The sequence below is a fragment of the Podarcis cretensis genome (assembly GCF_951804945.1).
Source record: "Podarcis cretensis genome assembly, chromosome: 7".
Taxonomy (NCBI): domain Eukaryota; kingdom Metazoa; phylum Chordata; class Lepidosauria; order Squamata; family Lacertidae; genus Podarcis; species Podarcis cretensis.
The window spans coordinates 36,983,762-36,996,204 of NC_137176.1; the positions used below are offsets into that span (position 1 = coordinate 36,983,762).

The following is a 12,443-nucleotide window of genomic DNA, read 5'->3' on the forward strand; positions in this document are numbered from 1 at the left end:
GAAGCTCCTTTGGCAGCTCACAAAATGGAGGTCAACAACCATAATATAATAATAAGACATGAAGTAAAATCTAAAATGGATTTTAAAAGCCACAGAAAAAACAACAGTGAAGAGTAGCAGTGTAAGGATTATAAGTGTCAACATATTTTTCAAATTAAAGGACAAAAAAGTCTAGCAGAATGAAAAAAGTCTTCATCTGGCGCCAAAAAGACCAACATTTGGGGGCCACATGAGCATATCTGAGATAGGCGTTCTACAATCCGTGTGACATCACTGGAGCACCCAGAGAAGGGCCTCAGAAGGTAGCCTTTGAGTTTGGATAGGTGGTTCAAAGTACCTCATATACACAATTTATACACCTAATACACACATTTATGAGATCCCCATGGAGCAGTGGTTTCTAAACTTTCTTTGGTGAGCCGTTTATATAACAGCTTGTGCACTGTGAAACTCATATGTTTTACAGTGAATGCAGCGCCTCAGAATGCACCCTGCTTTTAATCCATGCAGAACAGCTAGTTTAGGGGGTGTGGGACAGGCTGCACGACACATGCACACACAGCTCTTCCACTCACTGCCCCCACAGCATCTGCTGCCTGAGGCGGCTATTTCACTCTACCTCATGGTAGAGCCGACCTTGCTTCCCCTTGGTGAAGCAGATGTCTGGAGTTCAAAGCACAACTAGTCCCCACTTGACTCCCGGATTATAATACAGGTCCTCAGAACTCACTGGGTAACCCCTATTCTGCACATTCCTCTCCCAGTGGAAACAAACTCTGAGAACTGGGTTTAGAATATACTTTGGATATGACCAGTAGGAACAGCCATTCCTTTTTATTGAAAGTCACGCCATGATGCGGCATAGTTCCCACTGGGCCATTCTGTTTGCAGTGAGGTGTTGTGCCAGGTTGCCACATACCGTACCTCTGCCGCAACTGAAAATGGCACCATTTATTTCTTGTAAAAGGGATACTGCAGCTCTATGTTGCCTCATCTCTACCCCTTCTTGAAAAATTTAAGAATTTTTGCCCTTTAAAAGGTCTTAAAATCCTAACACCCACCCACCCACAGAGTTTTGCAGTCCGTTATTACTTTCAGCTTGAATTCTGGATTGCCTGCCATCCCTTGATTTTATTTTGTTTTCCTTGCATGGCTGCAATGGAGCAAGAAATGCAGACTGGAGGTGGGGAGAGAGGTGGGTCTTGTCTGTGAGGAGGGGATAGAGAGAAGATCTGGAAAAGGGCCAGCAGAAATCATTTACCCATGTGAGCAGCTCCCCCCCCCCCGCTCCCCCTGCCTCTCTCTAACCAGCTTGGGCAGCTGGGTTGGAGCTCCAGAATGAGCTAGGATTAAGACAGGATACTGGATTTGGGTGAAGACAAGATTCACAGGCCAAATTCTAGCCATGGTTTTGGGCTGTGGTTTGTTGGCCACAAGCGATCCATAATTAGCACTGCCCTAATGTGTACATGTGTTTACTTCTGTAATGTCTGGATGGCTTTTCTACCACTTGGATGTTCCACAATGAAACATTTTCAGTTTCAATGTGCCAAAGCAGATGATGCCTATTTTTAATTACATCTCTATCTCTCCATAAAAGAAAATTAAAAAGATAAATTCTGTTATTCTACCCTTGATCCCCCTCTCCTCCTCACCACCGCAGCGTTTTGATGGGTTCAAAATTTTCAGCAACAGCCCCTTAAATGATTTTTTCTTTTAAAAGGCAGGACATGCTAATGGCAAATAGAAACCTTTTCCCACCCCTTTTGAAGATGCTGCCTAACCAAAATAGCAAAGAAGACGCTTCAAATATTTTTGAGAAAATAAGTAACCCAATAAAAGTCAAATGTGTCCTTTTTGATCAGCCGTAAAAGACAAAGACCAGCCCTTTAAGTCAGATACTGTAAACTGACCTTTGGAAAAAAAGAAGAGGTTTGAGTCATTTTTCCACAAATGCTAATGGCCTAGAAAACATGTTTATCAAAAGCTGGCAGAGGACTGCTGCGTTGCTACTATCTCCAAATGTCCGTAATGATACTTTGATTCACAGATGTCTTCCGCCTGTGCCTCAGAGCTCTGGGGTCAAAGCAGCACCAGCAGGCAGGTAAGGCAGGGCTAAAGGTTTGATCAGCTTGTGATGGCTCCACTCACTCTGCATTTGTCTCCAAGGTATTGCAGCCTGGGGGGGACAGTCAGGCTCTGGTTCTACTCACTTCCTATTATCCATGTGACTTGTCTCCGCCACGCTGGAGTCACTTTGATTTGCCCGATGTACTGCTTGACAAAGCTGGGTGATGGCTGAAAAGTAGATCCAGCTGCTATGAAAAGCGCACACCTGACATGCCAGTCCTGGTGCGGGCACATCATGGGGAGCATTTTTTAATTCAATGTAATTTATGCATCCTTGTCGTCCTGTGTGTGCCTGGCCTGTCAGCCGGTGCCTAGATGAAGGCTGACAGTTGTCATCCAGGGCCTGAAGGTAGCCTCACATAATGACACATTAGACATACTAATGATGTTTTCCTCTGGCATAATGTTTTCTTCTCAACTTTCCCTTACTCCTCGCTTCTCTCCCCCCTCCCCTCTTCTCTCCACCATAGGGATGCTTAGGACACAAACACGCCAAGGAGACTATCTCTGCGTAGAGTGTGGAAAGGGTTTCACCCAACCAAGCCACCTCAGAACTCACATGAGGTCTCACACAGGTACATTTTTCTTTACCATTCCATCAAGCGGGTGGGAGAAGCCCTTACTTACAATATTTCGCCTTGCTCTTGATTTCCTTTGCTAACCTGATTTTTTATTTTTGTAAAGAGAAAGATTCCCCATTTTGTTTAATTTCATATTTGATTAGCGTTGATCTTGTTCTTTTTCAGGTACTCAATTCCCCCCCCCCCACATGCCTTGCATAGCACTGCAGCACAATTGAAATAAGCTTATTTGTAAGGTTTTGGTGTGTGTGTGTTTAAAATAAACCCACCACTTTAATTAGAGAGCAGAATACTCTGGAATGAATATGCTAATGAATTCTCTTGCCATCAGCACAAATTGAAATCAAAGAACCTTTTTGATCCAAACATAAAGCTTTGTTTTGCTGTCTCCTTGCTGCAGACTGAAAGAGGTCTGGGGTTTAATTTTTTTTATTTTATTTGGACAATGATAAAACTCTAAATCTCAGCCCTTTTCAAGCTGTGTGATTTGGAGCAAGCTTGAAGCTGCTAGTGTGTCAAGTTACCTTAATAGCATTACATGAGACAGACTAGCAGAGGGGTTTTTTTATTAAAAAAATATTTCTTTTTCTTTTTTGGAGAAGTGTGAATGATGCATACATAAGCCAGTCTGATGCAAAATGACAGAGGCCAAATGGTAAGTAATTCAAGAAGAGGGTCCCTTTACACATACACTGATAATTAATGTTGTCAGTGATTGCTTTCTTCAGCACTGAAGTCTGAATTAAAAAGGGCAATGGCCTTAGGCTGCCATTAGCACACTCTCTTACAGTAAGTGTTACGGTAAATTGGTATTTTCCGGCTACGGGCGAGGAGCTGGTGTCTCTGCTTTTTTCCCCACCCTCCCCCAAATGTGGTTTAATCTGTAATGGACTCGAATATTGTACGCGCACTAACGAAGCTTGAATGTTAATCTGTTAACAAGCCCCCTTGTTCCCACAGTGGTATTTGAGTCTAATGGACTCCGAGGTACTGACGTTCACACCACCTCCGCAGACGCCCCAAAACAAGTATGTTTTACAATTAATTGGGTATTTGGTTTTTAATGTGGTAGCTGGGGAGAAAAAAAAAAAGTTACACCGTGATACTCATCAGTAAAGCACTGACTCGTTAGATAAGAGTGTAAGTAAACAATAACCGTGCTGTGTTTGGTTTTAGATGCTAAAATTTGTGGAAAGGCCTTACACAAATGAGACAATTTATTAGCAAATGCCAACAAAATTGCTAAAAATATATTGAGAAGGGAGGGAGGGTAGTTTTTGTAATGGCATATAAAATTGCTATCCTGGTTTCGCTAGATAAGTTCTTCAGTGCATATCTGCCCACTACTCTAATTTCTGAAATGCAGCAACAGTACAACTCATCCATAGTCCGTGTTTTTCTGAAGAGTATTCCTATCACAGTATTATATAGCTCCTATCTTTTGAAAGACGCTTATCTTTCAATCTCTGTGGACTCTGTGTGGTGGTGTGTTTTCCTCTCTTGACAAGCACCTGGCTGTCCTCTAAATTTCCTTATTTTCACTAATGCTGTCCTGGACGTTATGTTTCTTGCTTTTTCTTCCTCCCTGGTGTTTTTGGTTTCATTTTTATTTCCAGTCAGTTCCAGACCACCTAGTTCCCATTGGCCCATCCATGCATAGCATGGACCTAACATCTAGTGCAAGCAAGCTCAGTTGCTTTTTCAAGTTCTGAATGTGATCCTTTATTAGCACAGAAATAAATTCTGACACACACACACACTCAGGCAAATACTGAGTAAACTATGTGTGTTTATTATCGCCTCTGCTAGTACTTCAGCCCATTATAGGAATTTATCAGTTTTTCCATTACAACATCCCCACCATTAGTTTCAGCATGGCAGTAGTGCTTGGAGAACTGCACTCAGGATTCTTTGCACAGGATCTGGAACAAGAGATTGCAATGCCCCGATCCTGAGCACACACGTGAGGAAATGGACCTGTGCATATATTATGTTGATTCTGGGATGCCTTTGAAAATAACTTCATCCTATCCTGCCCATAACATTTGGAAATGTTCATCAAGGGAAGAATTAGCATCATGTTGAAGGTTTCCATTCTCCTCAATGGCTGTCAGGAATGTCCATGGGGTAATGGAAAACTTTCAAAGCAGTGAAAATAATAATAGTTGGTAAACACTTCTAAATGCAGGTAATTCATATAGTTAAACACCTCTAAAAAGTAAGAAGATAAGGACACCTGTGTTGCGTTAGATACATTCTGGATCTGGATCTAGATACTTTAAAAAAAAAATCAGGAAAATGCATTGTAAACCTCATAAAGGGAAATTATGTTGCTGAAAGATGGAACTTCACAGTGCCGTCTGGTGTCACAGTGTTATAACACATTTAAAACACCTTTTCTTTACTAATGTAGCTGAGTCCCAAGTCTCTCATGTCCACCATTTTATCTCAAACAATAGCCAACCCAATAATTGGGGCAGAGACCACAGCTGACTGACAGACCACAAACTTTACATGGAAAAGGACCTGGGATAAATCCCTGGTACCTCCAGTCAAAATGTGATATGAAAAGTCTCTGAGATGCTGGAAGGATACTGCTGCTGAGAAGAGCAGTATTGGACTAGAGGGATAAAACAGTCCATCTAGGTTGGTACATGGCGGGTACAAGGATATGTTCTTATGAAGTTACTTATGAAGCGCTACATTGGGGATCCTAGTTCTAGGTGATGGGCCTTTTGCAGCAGTTCTGTTTCTTGTTTTATCACAGCTGCCCTTCCATTTCACATATGTGTCCGCTGCCCTGTCTGTGTCGTTAATTAAAATGCATACTTTAACTGTGTTTACTCTCATCTTTTTCACTGCAGTAAACAAAAGTGCACTTTATCCACAATATCTAGTTCATTCTCGGGGGTGGGGAAGGGATCTCAGTGCCTCCAGCATGCTGGTAACACCATTGTTTTCCTGTTATAAACTTCTTAATTGGAGAAATAACTATTCAGGACACTGGAGCAAGGTCAGTTCTGGTTATAGCAGTGCCATGATTTCCAGATTTTCTCCATGCTCCATACCATAACAATAGCTTTGGAAAGAAAGATTAAAATGGTTTTCAGTAAAGGTTTGGTGGTTCTTAGCACTGTAGATATAACTGTACCACTGCCACATTTCAGAATGTAGGGAAATGATGCTTATCCCAGGTGATCAGAACTGAGTCCTTTACTGGCCCATTCAAGACTCATTGTAAGATAGTGGCTTTTAAAAGAAATGAGTATCCAGCTTAATGACACCTGAAAAAGACTGTCAGTTTTGTGAAACCAATTAAATTACAGTCACTAGTGATTGCTTAACTGAACTAGAGTCTTTTAGATGAGTTTAATCCTCATCTTAAAAGGCTGGTAAATGTCTATGCAACCAATGTTTCTCTTTCCCTCCTCCCTCCATAAGCCTCACAAGGGGATCAGTGGGCGGAGGGGGGAGCTTACATTTGTCTTTGCATATCTCATGTTTGTAAATCAAGTCTGATAATATAATTATGTTGGGTGTGTTTCACATTCCATTCTACCTTTATACTACATTCAAATGTGCACACAAGTAGTGTGGGAGAGGTTCAAAGTAAACTTTCATGCCGTACATGAAAATGTTCCAAGAAATTGTCAATGGGTGGAACAGAAACTGATTATGAAGGTGCCCCCTCCCACAGTAACTCCATTGTGTTGCATTAGAGGCTATCTTCTCTTATTTGCAATACAATCATTCTGAAACAATTTTAACACGCATATGTCTCAAAGCATAATGCAATTTTTTTACTTTTTATGTGATGGAAATAAACTGAGATTGGTTGAAATCATGGAATCCCAAAACAAAACTGCAGTAACTTGTCAACTGGTTCACATGTAATGCTAAGCCATGTTCTATAAATCATGGTTTCATTTGATCAGCTGAACCCAGCCTAGTGCCTTAATCATAGTTCATTAACCAGAAACTAGCCATGCTAGTCATGGTTTAATAAATAACACCCTCTGATGCAGAAACTTAGATATCCACTCTAGCTGTGCTCTCACACTTTAAAGAAGGAACATGGATGTGAAAATTCGTGGGAAAAATCTTCCCCCTCCATTAATATGATTAAATTCCACATGCCAAAACCTCCATGGTGGAATCTTGGTAAAGGTAAAGGGACCCCTGACCATTAGGTCCAGTCGTGACCGACTCTGGGGTTGTGGCGCTCATCTCGCTTTATTGGCCGGCGTACAGCTTCCAGGTCATGTGGCCAGCATGACTAAGCTGCTTCTGGCGAACCAGAGCAGCGCACGGAATAGTGTCTTGCTTTGAGAACTTTACCTCGGTCTAAGAACGGAAGCTGAATGGTGGAAGGGCACCGGCAGTGGGAGGCCTCATTAGGGAAAGCGCACCTTGGTTTAAGAATGGTTTTTGTTTAAGAACAGACTTCTGGAGCGGATTAAATTCGTAAAACGAGATACCACTGTAATGCACTTTACAACACACTTAGAATGTTTTATTTGCAGCTGTTAACTGAGTCCCATGTGTACAATGCAGTGCATATTTGGCTCTGGATTTGGGCTATTGAACTGCTTTCAGTGGGACTGGTCAGTAACAGTTTGAGAAAGTCTGTAGATTAGATAAAAAATAATCTGGCATTTACCATGAAACTCAAAAGGCGTACAAAAATATACCATGTTTACAGTATGGTAATTAATAGGCATATTCTCAAAAATTGTTAAAATGAAAAAGTTTGGAAGATAATTAGGTGGGGAGGAAGTTCACAATAAATCATTAGCTGCCTAAACATTCTTAAGTAGAAAACATTTCAATGGTTGGTTGTAGAGATGAATACATTTTATCATACATCTAGACTTTCATGTGTTTGAGAAAGAGTAGAAAAATGTGATCAAAGGGAAAACACAGGCAAATATTACTACAAAATCTTTTCTCTTTTGTTGACAATTTTCCTTTGCAGTGTTAAGTACTAGTGCTAAGGTAGCAATCTAAAGAATACTGAAGCTACCAACCTTGGTATCTTCAGCTAAACGTCCTCTTTTTGACATTTCATTGACATATAGAATAATATGCCTGCTTTCTCTGGCTTTTTTAGCCTTATGATTAATAGTTTATTGCAAATGTTTTTTTTAAAGATAGTTAGATTGAGCCCAAGAATTCCATTAATCAAAATAATGCATAATGAACAAATAAATGGCAATCTAATTTGTCTCCTTCACAGCTATAAATATTATATTACAGTCAAGGAACAGGTAGATCCTGTTTGGATTGGACTGCTTGTGTTTCCTTTTGCTCACAGATGATTCAACTGACAAGTTGAAGCAAAGAAGACCACATCTTGGCACCCTTTAATTTTTAGCTGAATGTGGGCAAGTCCATCCACTCAGCCACTCATTATCATAAACGCCTTTAAAAAATACCACGAGTTTGCCTATATTTACACAGAAACATCTCTAATTTCTTCTGCAGATTTCTTGGAGGAAGAGAGGAGAGAATTGCTTTTGGTCTGCACAGAGTTGTATCCAATGCTTGCTCTTCTGCTTGTGCATCTTAACTTCCACATTCTCTCCTCTCCCTTACAGTCCCCCACCCACCCTCAAAATCTAATCCAGAAAACTGTGGGACTCTCTCCCAGAGTAGATTTATTCTTTGGGGGGGGGAGTGCATGGGGAGAAGAGAGGAAGGGGAAGTACAAGGGGAAACACACTTGTACAAGGGGAAACACACTTGCTCAGTGATTCACTTTTCATGCCTCTCTTGTTAGTCTGCATTGCACTAACTTTATTGTGTGTATGGATTCATTTGCACATATTTACTGCTGGGTTTTTTGTTTTACAATGTAGAATAAATTTTTAAGAGGAATGCTATCTAAGGCGCAAACGGAAATGAAAAGATGCATCAAGAAGTGCTGGTTCCAGTTAATTAAAATGCAAAACCAGATCCAGATTTGGTTAGATCTAGATATCCTATAACCAGTTCCGACTTATGGAAGTGAGAGAGGGAAGGGAAGGCGATTTCTGCTGATTTCTCTTTCCCCCAAATCACCATGCAGCTCCCTGTATGCACCATTAAAACTCCACTCGGGGGGTTTAGAGGACCCGGTAGATAAATATGGGAAGTACTACAGGAGTCTGCAAGCTAAAGAAAAGAAAAAAGAAAAAAGCATCCCCTTCTGTTCTGTGAGCTTTTGCTGGGTCACCAGCCCTTCTGTGAGCTGGATAAGCCCTTCCATGAGGAAGGCCGTTCCATGTGGAGAGGGCTGCCCTGGATCCAAGCCTGCTATTTTTAATAGTTTGATTTTTGCAGGCAGACAAAACTTTTCAGAGTACCAGTGTTTTGTTTTCTTTAAGAAGAGTTCCCATCTTTTCATAAGATCAGTTCTTTGCTTGAGCCATGCTTTCTTCATGGTGCTAGTTAACTCATCCCTATTATCACATCTGTAAATGGGTCAATTTGCTCATAGCAAATTGGTGGCTTTATTTCCCCCCACCCACCTGCCACCATCCTTTACACTGGTTGCTGGCCATCAAGCTGCCATAACTGCACTGGCAGCCCAAACTTTGTGTGGCAAATAAGCCATGTGGAATCCAAGAGATACACCCCAGCATCTTCTGTATAATTCCAAGAGATTCAGTGGCAGCTTATGTAGTATAACAGTATAGGGTAGTTCTCTCTTGAGTCAGCTTAGCAGTTCACTGTTGGTTGTATCCAGTGCCTTGTTATTCAGAGTAGACTCACACATTTCACTGTGCCTACGTAGGGTTGGCCTTGGATACAACCCTATGTTTGTGCTTAGCCTAGTTTTGGAAGGTGTCTAAGGGCATCATGACACCATGATCTGTAATCCATGATAATGTGTTCCTAAAAAACAAACCAGCCACCCAAGTATGCCAATAATATTGTTGTATAGGTTGGATCTCAGAAAGAAATTTAAGGTGACCTTTCTAAAACTCACGGGCAGCTGTGAGGGGCCAAATATTGAAGAACCGCAATAACCACAGTGGCTTTCCATATTGCAATGGCAAAAGCATGCTGTTTAATCAGAAGCATCCCCATTTGGTTTGGAGGTTGTTTGAATACCTGCTTGCGATACAGACAGGCAGCTTTTACGAGCAATGCAATCAAATAATTGATTTGAAGTCATTTGGTCTGGAGCCAGTTAAACTAGCTTCAGATGCTTGGCATCTTTATCTCTTGGTGGAGCTTTAGTATCACCTTGGCCCCACATCCTGTAATGGCTGCAGTTCATCTCTTCTTCCGTATAACAGGGAAACTTTTTCTCAAACTTCCTTTAAAAGAAAACAAAAACCTCTTGCCTCTTTAGAGCACTTTCTCTTATGGTAATGCAGACATTCACACAATATCATTACATATTCTAATTTAGCACTGAGGGCTCTGTTCCCCTCCTAGTAACACAAGTGTGGGGAAGCTTTGCTCTGAGCTATGGCCTTCTCCAGTATTGTACCCAGAGAGAATTCCACTAATGTGGTCTGCTTAGGGAAGAATTACTGCGCACCCCTCCCACTCATTGCCTGAGCTCCTGGCCCTCTTGCTAATCTTATGTTGTGGGACAGTTGCTAACCCCTTTCATGTTTCTCCGCTATGTGTTAATTCTCCTCTGTGGGTGAATTACAACTGGACCTGTAGGGCAAGCCTTCCCGAGGAGTCACTGACGAAGATGGCTGTCCCACATAGATACCTAATTACACCCTCGGGCCAGGGTCCCTTCTTCCATCGCTCTCTCTTTCTTCCCTTTTTTGTGTTTCTCTGGCAATTCTTATCCAGGGAGACTGGATCAAGCTGTTCCTTTTCCCTCCCACCACAGACTTCCTTCCCGTATTCCCTAGTGCACCTGTAGCCCAGTTCAGTACGATATTTTGTGTGTGTGTGTGTGTGTGTGTGTGTGTGTGTGTGAGAGAGAGAGAGAGAGAGAGAGAGAGAGCGATAGCAGGGCCTCTCTCTTTTTTAATTTAACGATGAGCATCACCTCTTGAAATTGTTCGCCTATCTCTTAGGCATGATGTAGCTGTGCAAAAATATAAGGCATCTTTCTCAGTTTACTGCAAGAAATCCAGCAACCAACTAAATAAGTTTTATCACATGTTTCACTCAGTTACCGTTTCCTACATTTCAAATATACTGCAGTCTGTACAGCTGCTCCCCCTCCCTGTTTCACCCCTTTAATTTTGTTGCAAATCTTCCCAACTCACAGCAGACATTTGACTGGTAGATGCCATGAATCTTAGGCCGGCCTTAATTAGGATGCTTTTCTCTCCCTAAATCTATTAACAAAGGGGAGATGCTTAATACATTATGTCAACCAGCACAGGCTCTTCTTTAGTTCTTCCCAGGACTGCCATAGGCACGGCTTGAAATTTACTGGGAATGGTGGTTCTTTTTGCATGGATGTTGAGTCTTACGTTGTGTTAATTTAAAATGGTCTGTTTCCCTTCATCAAGGCTTTAGCTTAAGGTTAATGTATGAACATAAGATGCATTGTGCCATAGAGCTTTAGCAATCAGGATTGTAAGCCACATTGTTCGGACAGGGCTGCTCAGAATGCCAATGCCAGAGAGCTGGAGGCATCCATTTCATCGCGACTTTATTTTGAGGTTTACTTGGGTGTGGAACAGCCCATTCTGCTTTTCCATGGTGGCAATTTTCCTTTTATGGAAACTGGTCAAAACTCTTACATATCTGTTTACTTTATTTTAAAACTAGTTGTTACCCACTCTTCATTGCCATAGGCAATCCCAGAACAGGGCACAAAAATATGGACTGATTGATTGATTGGGTTTCTATGCTGCTTTTTGTCACACCTGACAGTGTACATAATACATCATATAATTATAAATCACAGAACACAATAAAGTATCAGTAATAAAATCACAAAAGCAGTTCTATAAAACGAAACAAAAAACTCAAGGGTCAAAAAAATAAGTGAAGCAAATAAATAAAAAACACAGCTAAAAATGCATAGCAACTGATTTAAACCACCAGGATATACTATAATAGTATTTCAGAGGGGAGGGAGTTCCACAAATATAAGTTCCACAAATCAAGCACCACTGCAGAGGGCTGTGCTGCCCTAGCTTATTAGAGGCATATATACAGTCTATGCTCTCAAACCTAGCTTGATCTGACGATTACCATAAGGTCTCTTTTACAGGAAGGGACACTTTCGATTGTCGCTCACATCTGTGTAATTAGCTGTTGCCTAAACATATATAATAATTTTAATAATAAGTTTATTATTCACACCCCACCTATCTGGCCAGGTTGCCCCTGCAATAGATTGTTGCAGACAATCTATACTATGCATACTATGCATATTGATACGAGAGATCTTATTGCCAGCAGAGAGACAGTAATCAGTAGATTTTGTTAAAAGAGGAGAGCAGGGGGCTGATTCACACAAACAAGCAGCTGTGTGGGTGGCCACTTGGAATATAGCGACATGAGGGTTGTTTTCTGTGGTTCAGCCATTTGTATAAAGTGGCTTCCTGTGCAGTTCAAACTGCATATGAATGTAAACTCTCACTTTTGGTTTGAGCTTCTCTGTGTGTGTGTGTGTCTCTTGTGGCTGCATGAATATCCCCATAAGAATGGAATAAGGTTGGTCTGAAACACAGGATCAGAACAACTTGCCATTAAAACAGATCATTAAACAAAATGTGCTCTTCCCATTAAAAGGTGTTTGGTCCTCCTCCACTATAT

General features: G+C 41.3%; 1 protein-coding gene across 3 annotated transcripts in view; it reads left to right on the top strand.

Moving 5' to 3' along the window:
• Positions 1-12,443, top strand: part of ZNF516 (zinc finger protein 516) — a 113,308-nt gene that overhangs the window by 96,548 nt on the left and 4,317 nt on the right. For 2 of the 3 annotated variants that reach the window (XM_079983739.1, XM_079983738.1), the window contains exon 4: positions 2,601-2,705. In XM_079983739.1, the coding sequence (XP_079839865.1) occupies positions 2,601-2,705 (105 nt within the window). Of the gene's footprint in view, positions 1-2,600; positions 2,706-3,671; positions 3,740-12,443 lie in introns of all 3 variants that reach the window. The other variant, XM_079983740.1, reaches the window with a different exon arrangement.